Source organism: Ursus arctos, unplaced genomic scaffold, assembly GCF_023065955.2.
Source record: "Ursus arctos isolate Adak ecotype North America unplaced genomic scaffold, UrsArc2.0 scaffold_10, whole genome shotgun sequence".
NCBI lineage: Eukaryota > Metazoa > Chordata > Mammalia > Carnivora > Ursidae > Ursus > Ursus arctos.
In genome coordinates this window covers 71,248,526-71,263,657 of record NW_026622764.1, presented here as the reverse complement: position 1 = coordinate 71,263,657, position 15,132 = coordinate 71,248,526, and the positions used below count along the sequence as shown (strand labels likewise).

General features: G+C 44.0%; 1 protein-coding gene across 5 annotated transcripts in view; it reads right to left on the bottom strand.

Moving 5' to 3' along the window:
• USP12 (ubiquitin specific peptidase 12) overlaps positions 1-15,132 on the bottom strand; it is a 155,833-nt gene that overhangs the window by 92,466 nt on the left and 48,235 nt on the right. The window contains exon 1 of one of the 5 annotated variants that reach the window (XM_026493034.4): positions 6,919-7,220. The exons of the other annotated variants lie outside the window; for them this stretch is intronic. Within the exon in view, the coding sequence (XP_026348819.1) occupies positions 6,919-6,966 (48 nt within the window). The 5' untranslated portion in view covers positions 6,967-7,220. Of the gene's footprint in view, positions 1-6,918; positions 7,221-15,132 lie in introns of those variants that run through there. 5 annotated transcript variants of the gene reach the window in all.

Sequence of the window (15,132 nt, the reverse complement as noted above, 5' to 3'; positions counted from 1 at the left end):
GCTGACTTTGATACACATAGCTCGTTCTAACAATGACAAAAAGTTGGGGTGCTTTTTTCTAGTATAAAAAATAAGGCAAGATTTTTCTTCTAAAAGTAGTATTCCCAACCTATCTAAACTTTTCAAACATGTTCGAGAATGTCACAAATTAGACCATTTTTATTCCCAGACAAAAGGAATAAAATCTTTCTACAAACTATTTAAAACAGAAAGATCATCTCCATTCTTAGTTTACAATGTCATAATCTAATTCACTTCGAAATAAATCTGTGCTTTCGAGGAATAGATTACTAACGAGCTGTTTCTTGTGATGAAAATGAACTGCAGTAATTGCATTTCATAAAACAAATTTCAATTTTGCTTACTGATATTTGTTGAGCTAACATTAATCAGTAGCACCAGAGAGTCCTTTGAACACTGAGGGGAGCAAATCACTTTAGAGGGGTAATAAAGAACCACCACCATCATTACAGAGTGATTACTATGAACCAGGTATCATTTTATCCCCATTTTACAGATAAGGAAACCATGGCACAGAAAATTAATTTGTCCAAGGTCACACTCACACCTAAGGAAACAAATGTAGACTCTCAAAAAAGGGTACCAATTCAAAATTCGTTTTAATGGTACTGGGAAAGAAAAAATGTTCAAATATGAGTAAACAGTTACACAGAACAGCCTATTAATGAATTAAATGGCAATATCACTCACTAACCACCTCTAAATGCTTTTAAAGGAAGAAATATGTATTTACTTTAGACTGTAATTTTCCATGGACAAAACCGGGAAACTAGGCATAATTCATATTTAACTATATCTAATTCTATGTTCCTTACATTATCTAAAAGATGACTGGATGCAACCTACTAATTGGGAGACATATTTGCAAATCATGTATCTGGTAAGGGACTAATAGTCAAGATACATAAAGAACTCACTCATACAGCTCAACAGCAAAAAAAAAAAAAAAATCTGATTTTTTTTTTAAATGGGCAAGATCTGAACATTTTTCAAAAGACACACAGATAGCCAACAGGCATATGAAAAGATGCTCATCATTAATCCTCAAAGAAATGTAAATCAAAACCACAATGAGGTACGACCTCATACCTGTTAGAATGTATTATCAAAAGTACAAGAAATAAGTATTGGTGAGGATATGAAGAAAAGGGAACCTCCATGCACTATGGGAATGTAAACTGGTACAACCACTATGGTAAAAGTATGGAAGTTCCTCAAAAAAAAATTAAAAATAGAACTACCATGATCCTGCAATTCCACTTCTAGGTATTTATCTAAAGAGAATGAAAACACTTACTCGAAGAGATATCTGAACCCCTGTGTTCACTGCAGCATTATTTACAATAGCCAAGACATAGAAGCAACCTAAGTGGCTACCAATGGATGAATGGATAAAAGAAATTATGGTATATACATGCGATGGAATATTACTCAGCCAGAAAAAAGAATGAACTCTTGCCATATGCAACACCCTGGATGGATCTAGAGGGCATTATGCTAAGTGAAGTAAATCAGACAGAGAAAGACAAATACCATATGATCTTTCATACACGGAATCTTAAAAAAACAAAAACAAAACCCACCAAACTCAGATACAGAGAACAGACTGGTGGTTGTGGAGGTGCAGGGGGTGAAGGTAGTCAAAAAGTAGGAAGAAAAAATTAATAGATAAAATATGATTAGCGCTTCCAAAAGACTGATGATATCAATAATAATTTATAAACTCTGAAGGGATCAGAGTATTTAGTTTTAGATCAGGAAGGAAACAAACTACAAGAAAAAGTTATTAAAGCTTCTAATCTAATTCCTTTATTTCACAGATGAGAAAAATCAACTCAGAAAGTTCTAAGAGATTTTCCCATATATAAAGATCTAAATGTCAGATAGTGAACTAGAATTTATCTTCTGGTTCCACTGCTCTTTTTAATATACCATGCTATAGGACACATAATAAAATATTAAATATTAAGTTTCCAGAATTAAGCTACTAAAAGAAAATGTAAATTAGATTTTAGATTAGACTAGCTAAATTAGACTACCTAAATCTGGAAAAATAAAGGTTTCCAGAAAGGAATTAATGCTACTAAGTAAACAAGTGCTTAAATAATCTTTCCTGAGACAGTAAAAGTTTCAGGAGAACTAAAATAAAAATTATTTCAAAGGCAGGAAGAAAGAAACTCGCAAGTAACAACATGGAGGTTTTCCATTTCTGGGGGCCTGGTCAAAAGCCTGGAATCAAATAAGACAACAAGACAAGCTGTGATCAAGTCTGGCTAAAACTGGCCACATGGATCATGATAGGGTAAATAATTAACTGCTCTGAGATCTATTATAGAAAGATTAGCTAGAAGCAGAAGGCAAGCAAAACAACATATAAGATAAAACCAGTCTTTAGACACATTCCACACACTTGAATATAGTATTTAAAACTATACTTTTTAAGCATATTAAAAGTTTCAAATCCCAATGGTCTTACCTTTGTGATAACTAATAAGCGCCTAAGATTAGAATAAACCCATCATCTTTTATAAAATTCCATTTCTAATTTTATCCTCTAATGATTGATAACCTGTCAACAACCTAGTAGCCCATCACTGTACCTTTTTCTGCATTAACAATCTCGCCATATTATCATTTCAAACATTAAACTCTTCATGCTTATCCTCAACTGTACAAATTTAAAAACTAGCAAGACAATCATTCATGGGAAAACTGAAACAGAAAATTTTATCTAGGGTATAAGCTTAATTAAGTTTTTTTAAAAAGACAAAAATATGCTCTAGGAGGTAGAGTAGTTATTTTCCTTTTGCTTAAGAGTTTTCGAATGCTTTTTACAAAATATTTTCCAAATTTTCTATAATGAGAATGTATAATTTTTAATAACCAAAATGTATTTTAGCTAGAATCAGATTAGCAGGCTTAAATAAAACTTCCATAACACTTATTCTGAATGTTCTCTCCACTAAGCCTCCTCAAACCATGCTCAAACATTATCAGTATTTAACCATTTACATGATTAAAAAAATTCTTCTTTTTGAAATTTTCCTGTCTAAAATTAACATGTATTGTAAAAACATCAAAAATTAGTAAAACAATGGCAACCTGCTTTGAATGTTCTTATCATAGAAGCACTATTTTACTAATAAATTAATAAAAATTAATTATTTTACTAATAAAAGAATTACATCCACCCTATTTCCTGAAAAGGAACAAAGCATTTTATTAGTAGTACAATATTCGGACTGCATGAAGAGGAGAGCAGCGTGTGCGTGCGCGTGCACACACGGCCTTCCCCCCACCCCCGGGGGCAATCAACAGGGCACAGGCTTTGAGGGTTCTTCGTCCCCTTCCTCTCGGAAGGGGACGAAGAACCGCATTGACCTTACACACATCTTAACTCTTAACTGAGCTACCCCAGTGAGACTCAAAACAATGAGAAGAGACAAATAGCCAGCTTCACCTGCGACTTTCCTTCCATAAGTAGTTTAAAGGTTACCACGTGGAGGGTGCTGTGTTAGGTACAGGCTTTTAAGAAGTAAACCTGTCAGACCCACACGGAGCTGACTTGTGGCCTTGGCCTCACCACGTTCCAATGGCTCTACCAACACCTCCCCCCCACCGCTGTGACTGGGAGTGGGCAAGCAGCCAGGATCTACCACCTTCTATCCTTAACTTCTCCTGTACCCAATCCCCCTCCTCAACAATCTCTTCCCATCCATGACTTCTCCAACCCAAACAGGAAGGGACGTAATGGTCCCAGTTGCTGCTAACAATGATTATGGACCTGCCTTCGTGTAAGACCCTGTGACCCATATAACTTTCTAGTCCTAGGCCACCCAAAACTGCTCTACAACTTCCACCTCAATTTCCAAACCTAGGCCCCTCTTATACGTATCCGGCCACTTTCCTCATCATTTCATAATTATTAAGTACACTATTTAATATTAAGTAGCTACTATGTGAAATCTGAAGCTACTTCAGAGGCAAAACAAACATCATATGATACTGAAAATATATTATTTCATGGACAAATAACAAGAAGCATTTCTAGAGGTACCTTTGCAAATTTATTCACTGCAATCGAAACAGAACCACTCATTTAGGTCAGGCTATAACAGTAACTTAAGAAAAACTGATTTTCACATGTTAGCAGAATAGTGACCTAGAATAAGACCTAAATCTGAAGAGATTTGTTTTTAACAGTTACTTAATCCAATTAAGGTATTGCCAATTTGCCCAAATACCTTAAGTTGACAAATGAAAAAATCAGGTAGACTTTACTATTTCTAAAATAAAATTCCAATTCATCATAAATATTTTCACAGATGTTGACTCTGGGTAGTAGTATCATTCTCTTTAGATCCAGCGCCTAGTCTTTACCACTCCACACACACCCCCGCCAACCTCATCCATGCTAAACAAACCCACTTCCCCCAGACTCAAATGAAGGACTCTGGGAAACTGTTCTCTGGTTTGCAGAAGTTAGCGATCTACCAAACTGCAGAAATAAACAACAGTCCTTCCCCTTAAGGCCTTCGCAGTTCTAATAAGGAGACAAGAGAAAAATTTACAGCACAGCAAATATCATAAATGCTATTGAGATTACAAAAATTCCGTGAAATTATGAGAGGGATAGAGGGTGGGGCTAGACAGGAGTAGGATTATCCAAGTAAGGCTACCAGCTTGAGAGACAGGGAAGAACTCAACAGACAAGAAGTGAAGGGGGAGTGTTCAAAGCCTACCAAAATAGCATCTACAAAGGCATAAAGGTAAATACCTTTACTTTCCTTGACAATTTTCTAATTCTACGATGGGTTGCAGTCTTCTTTAAAGAAAACGATTACAAATTACTTTGAGATATTCAGCGTTATTTTGGGAGTGCATCAGAATTTATTCAAATATGACTACAGACACAACCAATTCTAACATTACTTTTGGAACAATCGTATTTCACACTGATGTTTCCATATTCACCAACAATACACACACACCACAGGCAATCAATTAATGCACTTCAGTGAAAGCCCGAGCAAGAGCTCTGGAGTCTGACATTCTTCAGATCAGAATCCCTTACTCAGCATTTGACTTGGCAAATCTCTCCCCATTTTCCTAATCTAATTAGAGCCTATATATTTATGAATATGTTTACCTGAATACTGTTTGTGTCCCTCAACCAGATCATAAACACCATGAAAGCAGGGACTGCCCTGATCACTACTGCTCCCCCAGCACTCAGCCAGTCTCTCTCTCGCTTAGCAAGTGCTAAGCATGTACCTTACATACTTGAGTGAATGAATGGTGAGTAAAGAGTAACACATCACTCCCAAAGCAAGAGACTTTGACAATGAACTATGACCAGATAATCTGTATAGCTCAGCAATCTGGCAAGATTATCACTTCCAGAGAATTAATTATCACATTCCTTCTGAAACAGAATACGATAATAATTGGCATATCTAAAAATAACTAATCCAAATGATCCTGGGGAATCGTTTAATATAGTCCCTTTAATATCAATGACTTCCTAAAATGTAAATTGTGAGAAAGAACAAACATCCATCTGGGGGAATGAATTCTTCAGCGATTCACTCACATACTGTAGATTTTAATCCCACCTGACTTCAGCCATTTTTTTGTACTGTTCCTCAGCGTGCAGTATAAAGCAGCTTTCTGATTCACCACTCCTTAAAGGCATATAAAATGTACTACCCTTAAATCGAAGATCGCTTGGGGATCTCCTTATGCAATCGGGTGCACAAAAAGGGCTAGTAAGATGGAGCAGAAGATTTCAGATGTCTTTAATAACAATCACTAGACCCACATTGCAAAGAATAACTTTTTTTTCTGTGAGGGCTCACAATTACGATCCTCAGATCTAAGCTCATAAGGAGCTAACGAAACAAATTTGCCCCACCTTGTGGAAAACTATGGCCCTTCTGGCCAATCACGAAAACATCAAGGTTTAAACGCACCCACGTTTTGCTTTAATTAATTCGGGACTTTGCAACAGGCATTAACACTTTTCCCTTAAAGTCTACTTATATGCCCCAACGAAACGCAAACAACCCCCCTTACAGTCAGTCCCTGTACAGAAATACTAACAGCCACACACAGATGTGTCTGATGTATTAAAATAAACAATCGACGGGGAAGCTTAAGCCGTTTTCAAGATTAACGCGGATTCGCAAAGACGAGACTGCCACCTGGACACATGGTTGGAAAACGGAGAGCTCGCTGCTCAGGAAGAGTAGAAAATGGGAACATTTTCAACAGCACTTATTTAAAGTTTCCACCTTCACACACACCCCCTTCCCCTAAGCACCGGGTGGGGGCCTCGGCCTCGCCAGAGGCGCGCGGAGGAAATCTGCACTTGACTTCCGTCCTCTCCCGGCAGGAATGAGACCCTGCCTTCCTGCCCGCGGACCCCCCACCCCCGCCCAGGGCCACCTCCCCGCTCCACGCACCGCCTGACGGAAATGGAAAGGCGCTCCTCCGCGTCCTTCCACCTCCGACCCCAGCTGGGGGCCGCGAGCCGATCCGCGCGCCCACAGCCCGGGGTGCGCCTCGCCGCTCCGCCCCAGCGCCCCGGGTAGGCTCGGACAGTTGAGCCCGGGGGCCCTGACGATAGGTGCCCGCGCCCCGCCGCGTCCGGCACGGTCGCCCCCGCGCCGGCCACCCTCGCGCCGCCCCGGCTCGCGGGTGACTCCCCGCTTCCCGGGGACAGCTGAGCCCCCGCGCTCCTCGCCCGCCGCCGTCCAACCGCCCCCGCCCGGGCCGCGGGCCCCCGCGCTAGGCCCCGCGGGCCGCCGGGGCGAGGGGCGGAGACAAGGGCCGCGCCGCCGCCGCCCGCCCGCGGGGGTCCCGGGGTCGCCCCCGCGGCCCTCCCGCCGCACCTACCATGGTACAGATGGAGGCGAATTTGGAGACTGTCATTAGGATTTCCATCCGCCCAACGCCATCTTCCACCCAATCACAGCAGCGGCGGCGGCGGGCAGGGGAGGAGAGGAGCCGGGCCGCCCGCTCGCACCGCAGCCCGCGGGCGGACCCCGAGCCGCCGCGGACCCACGCACCGAGCCTACTCAGCCGCCGCTGCCGTCGTCGCCGCCGGCGCTCCGGCACTCCCCGCCTCGGGCCCGAGTCCCCGCCTGCCGCTCGCCCGCCCGCCCCCGGCTCCTCCCCGGCGCAGGGCGCAGCCGCTGCCTCGGGGCCCGCGCCTGCCCGCGAAGCCGCCGGCCCGTACACCCCGCCCTGCGCGCTGGGGAGCGGGCTCCGCCGAGGCCCTAATGCCCGGCCTGCCCAGCAGCTGCGCGGCCCAGCGGCGCGCCCCGCCCACCCGCCGCGCGCCCAGACCGCCCCGCGCGGCCCCGCCCACTCCGGCGCGCTCGACTCTTCGGCCCCGGAGCGCGCGAGCAGGGGAACTCCTGCGCTGCCCCACCCCGAGCTCAGCCGACCCCGCCTCCCGCCCGCGTCCCTCGCGGTCCTAGAGCCCGAGCGCCAGCAGAGCCCGAGCGGCAAGAGCTGTGGGGGGACGGGGGGGAGCAAAGGGGGCGGGAGTGGGGGGGGGCGGTCCTCTCGCTGCAAGAGCCACGGCGACCTGTGTAAGTCCGGGAAAGGACTGACCCCAGCCTCTACTAAGGATGAGGGGGCAGCTGGTCCTCACTCCCCAAACAGAAAACGGAGGTGATGATCTGGATAATTCCGGGTGGGGTGGGAGGAAACCTGGTTCTGGGTTGAAATAACCGGGTCATCCAACATCCCAAGCACTTAACAAAATGTCAGGTGGTCTGTCTCTTTGACATACAGTTGGTGAATCAAGTGGGCCAAAACACCGTAACTTAGCGAAAGATAATTAAATAAAAATGAAACTATATATTTAGCTCCTTGAATTAGGAAGAAAAGTAATGGGGAAAGGGGGCCAAGCTGCCTTCCCGCCTCCCTGCTGGCCATAAATTTAGAATATGTTTATAAATATAGTACCTAAATATATTTGTTCTGAAAGTTGAGTTGCAAAACAGGGAGGATCTCAACCCAACACTGATGATGTTACCATCGACACGAAGTCTCCTGAGTGAGAAAAATGTCCTGTGAAAAATACTTAAGCAGGGTTAGCTAGGGGTAGAGTTCCTCTTTTCTACTTTTATAAAATACATCATTACATCCTGTTCTTCATGTCAGGAAGCTCAGCTTTATTTCTTCCTATTTGAGGAAGTAGTTCAAGTCAGTAGAATAACTTTATTATATTGGAAAGCTTGTAATATCTCCCAATTGGTTAGCTGCAATGATGGGGTGCTTTTTGGGTTCCCCCATTTCAGTGTGGCTGAGGGCCTGAATTCAGATAAAGCTCCAAAATCAGATATGCCTTGACTAATAGGTTCAAAGCATTCAAAACACAAAACAAAGCAAACAAAATTTAGGTGCAAAACAGATTTCTGGTACGTGAATGCTGTTTCCATAGTGATTTCCATTATAAGCTTGCTTAGGGGGAAAAATTGCAAATAGAATATAGCCAAATCCCATAGTAGCTGGCCTGGTTCTCCAGGCACCTACCTCCATGGAAGCTGGGACCCTCTCTCTTTGCCCTGATACCCAAGCCAGTGGCTAGGACCCTGCTTTCACCACCACATATTCAGGTACGTGGAGTGCTTGCGTTGCTGCCTCCCTGCCTAGACTTGGAAGTATCACCCACCTGAATTCTTTCTATGTTCTATTCTGCTTGGACCCCCAGGGTCTACCGGTGTCACCACACTCCCAGATCCTATCTGGATAAATGTCTATTGTAATTCTGTCCTCCCCATCTACTATTCTGTTCTAGGAAACAGGTCCAATGTGCCCGATTTTGAGCCCTGCCTCCGTCTATGCTGCCCACCAACATGCCCCTTTGTCCATGAATCCTAAAACGTCACAGGAACAGAGGCCACCAGCGTTACACAGAATTTTACATAACAACAGGCCTTTTTAAAATGGATTCCTGGTAGAATTATCAAGAGTTGTGTCTAGGTGATGTCATAACCGTCTAAATTCCTAAGGGATGTCATAGATCCTAATTGTGGAACTTCACGATGCCTTATCTCCCCGGCATAAAGTTTATTGGAGAGGCACAGATATAAAAAGAGATTCTTCTGGGGCACCTGGGTAGCACAGTGGTTAAGCTTCTGCCTTCGGCTCAGGGCGTGATCCCGGTGTTATGGGATCCAGAACCACATCAGGCTCCTCCCCTGTGAGCCTGCTTCTTCCTCTCCCACTCCCCCTGCTTGTGTTCCCTCTCTTGCTGGCTGTCTCTCTCTCTGTCGAATAAATAAATAAAATCTTAAAAAAAAAAAAAAAGACTCTTCTATGTGCTAAGCACTGCAATGGGGTATTTTTTAACAATATGTAATACAGTTAAGATTTGACTGAGGGGAGGGGCGCCTGGGTGGCACAGCGGTTAAGCGTCTGCCTTCGGCTCAGGGCGTGATCCCGGAGTTCTGGGATCAAGCCCCACATCAGGCTCCTCCGCTATGAGCCTGCTTCTTCCTCTCCCACTCCCCCTGCTTGTGTTCCCTCTCTCGCTGGCTGTCTCTATCTCTGTCGAATAAATAAATAAAATCTTTAAAAAAATTAAAAAAAAAAAAAAGATTTGACTGAGGGGAGCCTGGGTGGCTCAGTCGGTTAGCGTCTGCCTTTAGTTTAGGTCATGATCCCAGGGTTCTGGGATCAAGCCCTGCATCAGGCTCCCTGCTCAGCGGGGAGTCTGCTTCACCCTCTCCCTCTTCCTCTGTGTTCTCTCTCTCACACACACACAAACACACACACACACAAATAAATAAATCTTTAAAAAAAAAAAAAGATTTGACTGAAACACTACCCTTTTATACCCAGAGCTTAGAAGTGTTCTTCTGGGTTTAAGAACCTAGTCTTTACATGCAGCCGTATCAGCTTAACAGCAACCTACGTGGTACCAAGGAAAAGATGGGTATGTGTACAACTGACTTCTTTAGGGTCTTCCCGAGTGTGTAAGCTACAAAATACACCCAAATCACTTCAAGGACCAAGCAAGTAAACAAACTAGGACCAAGCTTAATCTATTTGGTCCCACAGTATTTTAATTTTTTTTCATTTGAATAGTTTTACACAATCCTGTAATGTCTAATTCCTCCCAAGCCACTTCGCATTTTCTGTTACCCATCTTGTCTCCAGCTAACCACATGTCACCTCATACAAGCATACCATGGAGATATTGTGGGTTTGGTTCCAGACCACCAAATAAAGCAAATACTGCCATAAAACTAGTCAAATTAATGTTGGGGTTTCCCAGTACAATAAAAGTTAGATTTACACTATACCGTGGTCTCTTAAGTGTGCAAAGAGCATTACGTCTAAAAAAACACAACATACGGACCTTAACTTAAAAAATACTTTATTACTACAAAATGTGAACTGTCATCCAAACCTTCAGCGAGTCATAATCTTTTCGCTTGTGGAGAGTCTTGCCTCCATGTTGATGATGTTGATCTGCTGACGCATCAGGGCAGTGGCCGCTGAAGGTTGGGGTGACTGTGGCAATTTCTTTAAAGAAGACGATAAAGTTTGCCACATTGACTGGCTCTTCCTTTCCTGCACGATTTCTCTATAGCATGTCATGCTGTTTGATGGCATTTTATCCACATGGAACTTCTTTCAAAACTGGAGTCCATCCTCTCGAACCCTGCTGCTGATTCATCAGCTAAGTTGATGTAAGAGTCTAAATCCTTTGTGGTCATTGCAACAGTCTTCACAGCATCTTCACCAGGAGCGGATTCCACCTCAAGAATCCACTTTCTTTGCTCATCCATGAGAAGCAACTTCTCATCCATTCAAGTTAGATCAAGCTGGACCGCAGCAATGGGGTCCCATCTTCAGGCCCCACTTCTAACCCCGGTTCTCTTGCTCCTTCCACCACCTCTCCAGTGACCGCCTCCATTGACACCCTGAACCCTCCAAGTCCTCCGGAAGGGGGGAACCAACCTCTCCCAAACTCCTGTGAATGTGGATATTTTGACCTCTTCCCATGAATATTTTAAAAGCATCTGGAATGATGACTCCTTTCCAGAAGGGTTTTATTTGCTCAGCCCAGATCTATCAGAGGAATCACTATCTATGGCAGCTATAACCTTACAAAATCTGTTTATTGAAATATAAGACCTTCAGGGTTTCGTAGGTAGCACAGCAGCTCCCTCACTGCAATCTATTAAAAGCCCTCAACACAAGAACAATTATTTAAAATAATAACAACAATAAAATAAAAAATAAGACTTGAAAGTCAAAATGACTCCGTGATCCAGGCTGCAGAATGGGTGTTGTGTCAGCAGGCACGAAAACAACATTCATCTTGTATGTCTCTGTCAGAGCTCTTGGGTGACCGGGTGCATTGTCAGTGAGCAGTAATATTTTGAAAGAAATCATTTCTCTCAGCCATAGGTCTCAACAGTGGGCTTCACATATTCAGTACACCATGTTGTAAACAGATGTGCTGTCATCCAGGCTTTGTTGTGTCATTTATAGAGCACAGGCAGAGTGGGTTTAGCGCCCTTCTGAAGGGCCCTAGGATTTTCGGAATGGTCAGTGAGCACTGGCTTCGACTGAAGTCACCAGCTGCATTAGCTCCTGACAAGACAGAAGCTTGGAAGCCAGGCACTGACTTTTTCTCTCCAGCTTTGAAAGTCCTCGGTGGCATCTTCTTCCAGTAGAAGGCTGTCTCGTCTACACTGAAAACCTGTTGTTGCGTGTAGCCCGTCATTACTATGGTAGCTGGACTTCCTGGGGAACTTGCTGGAGCTTCTCCACCAGCACTTGCTGCTTCACCCTGAACTCCATATTACGGGGCTGACTTCTCTCCTTACACCTCATGGACCTACCTCTGCCAGCCTGACTTTCCTTCTGCCGCTTCCTCACCTCTCGCAGCCCTCACAGAATGACAGAGTTAGGGCCTTGCTCTGGGTTAAGCTTCAGCTTAAGGGGATCCTGGGGCTGGTTTGATCTCCTCTCCAGACCACTCGAACTTTCTCCACATCAGCAGTAAGGCTGTCTCACTTCCATATCATTCATAACCTAGCACTTCTAATTTCCTTCGAGATTGTTTCCTTTGCATTCCCAACTTGGCTATGTTTGGTGCAAGAGGCCTCGCTTTGGGCCTAACTCGGCTTTCAACATGCCTTCCTCGCTAAGCTTAATCACTTCTAGTTTTGATTTAAAATGACAGACATGTGACTTTTCCTTTCACTTGAGCACTTAGAGGCCACTGTAGGGTTACCAATTGGCCTAATTTCAATATTGTGATGTCTCAGGGAACAGGGAGGCCCGAGGAGAGGGAGAGGGAAGGGGGAACAAGCTGAGCAGTCCGAACACACATATTTATTAAGTTCATAGTCTCATATGGGTGCAGTCTGTGGCACCCCAAAACAATTACAAACTGATTGCAAGACCACTGATCACAGATCACTCTAACACATAGAATAAAAATGAAAAACTTTGAAATATTGCAAGAACTAGCAAAATGAGACACAGAGACATGAAGTGAGCATGTGATATTGGGAGAACGGCTGGACACACCATGGCCACAAACCTTCAATGTAAAAAACTATGGTATCTGTAAAGCACAAGACAGGTGAAAAGCAATAAAATGAGGAACACTTGTGGACTCCTTGCTATTTCTCTTCTCCCTCAAGGCATTTGGGTTTGCACCAGCTAGCATAAATACATGAAACGTTGCCTGTGGTGGGGTGGGGAAGGAAGTGGGGAGAAGGAGGTAGAGTTGGGGTATAAGACAACCATAATAACAGATAATGCTTACTGAGGACTTTCCTATACACCAAACAATTTATCAAATCCTCATCACAACCCAGTGAAGTAAGTGCTATTATTAATCCCCATTTTCTAGGTAGGGAAACTGAGGCACAGAGATAACTTTCTTTGATTGCACAACTAGCAAGCAGCGGAACCAGGATTTGAACCTGGCTGCAGAGGCCACGTTTGTATCCACTCTGCTATACCAGCTCATGTAAAAATGCCTCATTTTGATTCTAGTAGGATGAGGTAGGTGGAGAGGCACTGACCCCTTGGGATTCACATGCGGGTTTTAGTTACGAAATATATTCAAATATTTTTTTTTCTTAGTTCCCCCCTCTGGAAAATAAAGGTAATAATTACATCTACCTCAGATGGGTGCAACGAGGATAAAACGTGGAGACGTTTCTAGAACGGTGCCTGGCATTCGACACAAACTGGAGAGCTTTGAATGAGCACTCAAAAATCAATATTTTAAAAATCAGGGTGGGGCACACACAGCTCTCAGCCTGCCAATTTGCTCCCCCAGAACTAGTGAGCCTCCGCTATGTGCCAGACACCTAATTAGTACTTCAGGTACATTTTCTAATGTAAGCCTCCCAGTGCCCCTGGAGCTCGATCATTTTGTGCCCATTTTACCACATTCACCACTGCGCTGCCCAGCCAGTGCAGAGCCAGGAGCCACACCACACGCTCAGACTTGAAAACCCATGATCTCTCCCCTTCTTTACCCTGCCCACTGACAGTCCAATGAATCAACTTTCTTGTTGGCATTAACATCGTCCCGTTGTCCCGAGGCAGATATTAATGAAAACAGTGATGTTCTTTGTTGGTTTGAATCAACAAATCAGTGACTTGGGGCGCCTGGGTGGTCAGTCGTTAAGCGTCTGACTTCGGCTCAGGGCGTGATCCCGGGGTCCTGGGATTGAGCCCCACATCAGGCTCCTCTGCTGGGAGCCTGCTTCTTCCTTTCCCACTCCCCCTGCTTGTGTTCCCTCTCTCACTGGCTGTCTCTCTCTCTGTCAAATAAATGAATAAAATCTTAAAAAAAAAATCAGCGACTTACTTTTTGAGGCTGACTTCTAATTCTGATGAGTAAAGCTGAGTCATGCGCACTTGACTATAAGATGTTGATATAAGACGTTGATTTGCTGGGCAGGATGGCATATAGCTAATGTATCTAAAACTCTGCCATTTAAATCTAGGTTTTAAAAGGGTACAGTCCTGTTATACTCTATTTAAAACTGAAATGTGAGTGCATTCATTAAACAAATATCTATTGGTCACTTACTGATGAATAAGAGAATTCTGCACCCTCAGGAAGTACCCAGGCCATTGAGGTAGACAGATGATTGCATTTATGGAAAATGCACTGAGAAAATGAAGAACGAAGTTCTGGCAGTTCCCAGAAGGGGTGAGAAGAGCTCTGCCCATAGGGGGAACAAGCTGAGGATAGCATCGTGATCCAGAAGAGTAAGATGAACAGTGGGGGAGGGGAAGGCAGTGGTCTCCCAGGCAGAGGGAGAGTTTCATGCACCAACCTTGAAAGAGCAAGGCATGTGTCTAAGGCTTCAGCACACGGCATGTTGCAGAGAGTTTGTAAAGACGAGTGAGGAACGCCAAGGGGATGATCCGACCGAGAGTGACATCAGCAAATGTTAGAGTCTCTGGGATCTCTACTGTCAAATCCATTAATACTAAGTGGTAGAATCAGCGAACCTTAGAATGTTCCTGTTCCTTGTTCCTTGTTCATCATCATCATATCAGTTTGGATTCCCAGTCGCAATTTGTTGAGACCAAACATGGCAGAGAATTTCAAGGAGACATCAAACTCCCAGGTTTACAACTGGGGAGAAAACCTGGAGTGCTGGTGAGCACAGAAGTAAACCAGGTTATTTTCTTCGTGTACTTAGCTCCTCATTAAGCAGGGCCCGACTATTCAGATGCTGGGAAGGATGACACAATTATCTCAGCTATTTGGAAAAAGTCAAAAGTTGCTGAGCTTAACTTGAGAAGAGGATACCCTTTCAAATGCTTTCATGAGCCACCCCGTTCTTCTATGCAAATTGCAGAACAGAGAGAAATAGAGCCATAAAGTGTAGAGCACATTGACAACCTTGGATAGGAACATGAGGAACATGGTCTGTTCTGATCACACAATTATTCAACGATGTATATCTGAATTGCATTTTTGTATTCAATACCTATCCTTGAATACCTCCTACTTGCAAAGGCTTGTGGTAGACGCTTAGGGAAGGACGGTCCTGCCTTCAAAAAGTTTTCCACCTAGTTCAGACAGAAGATGTGTAC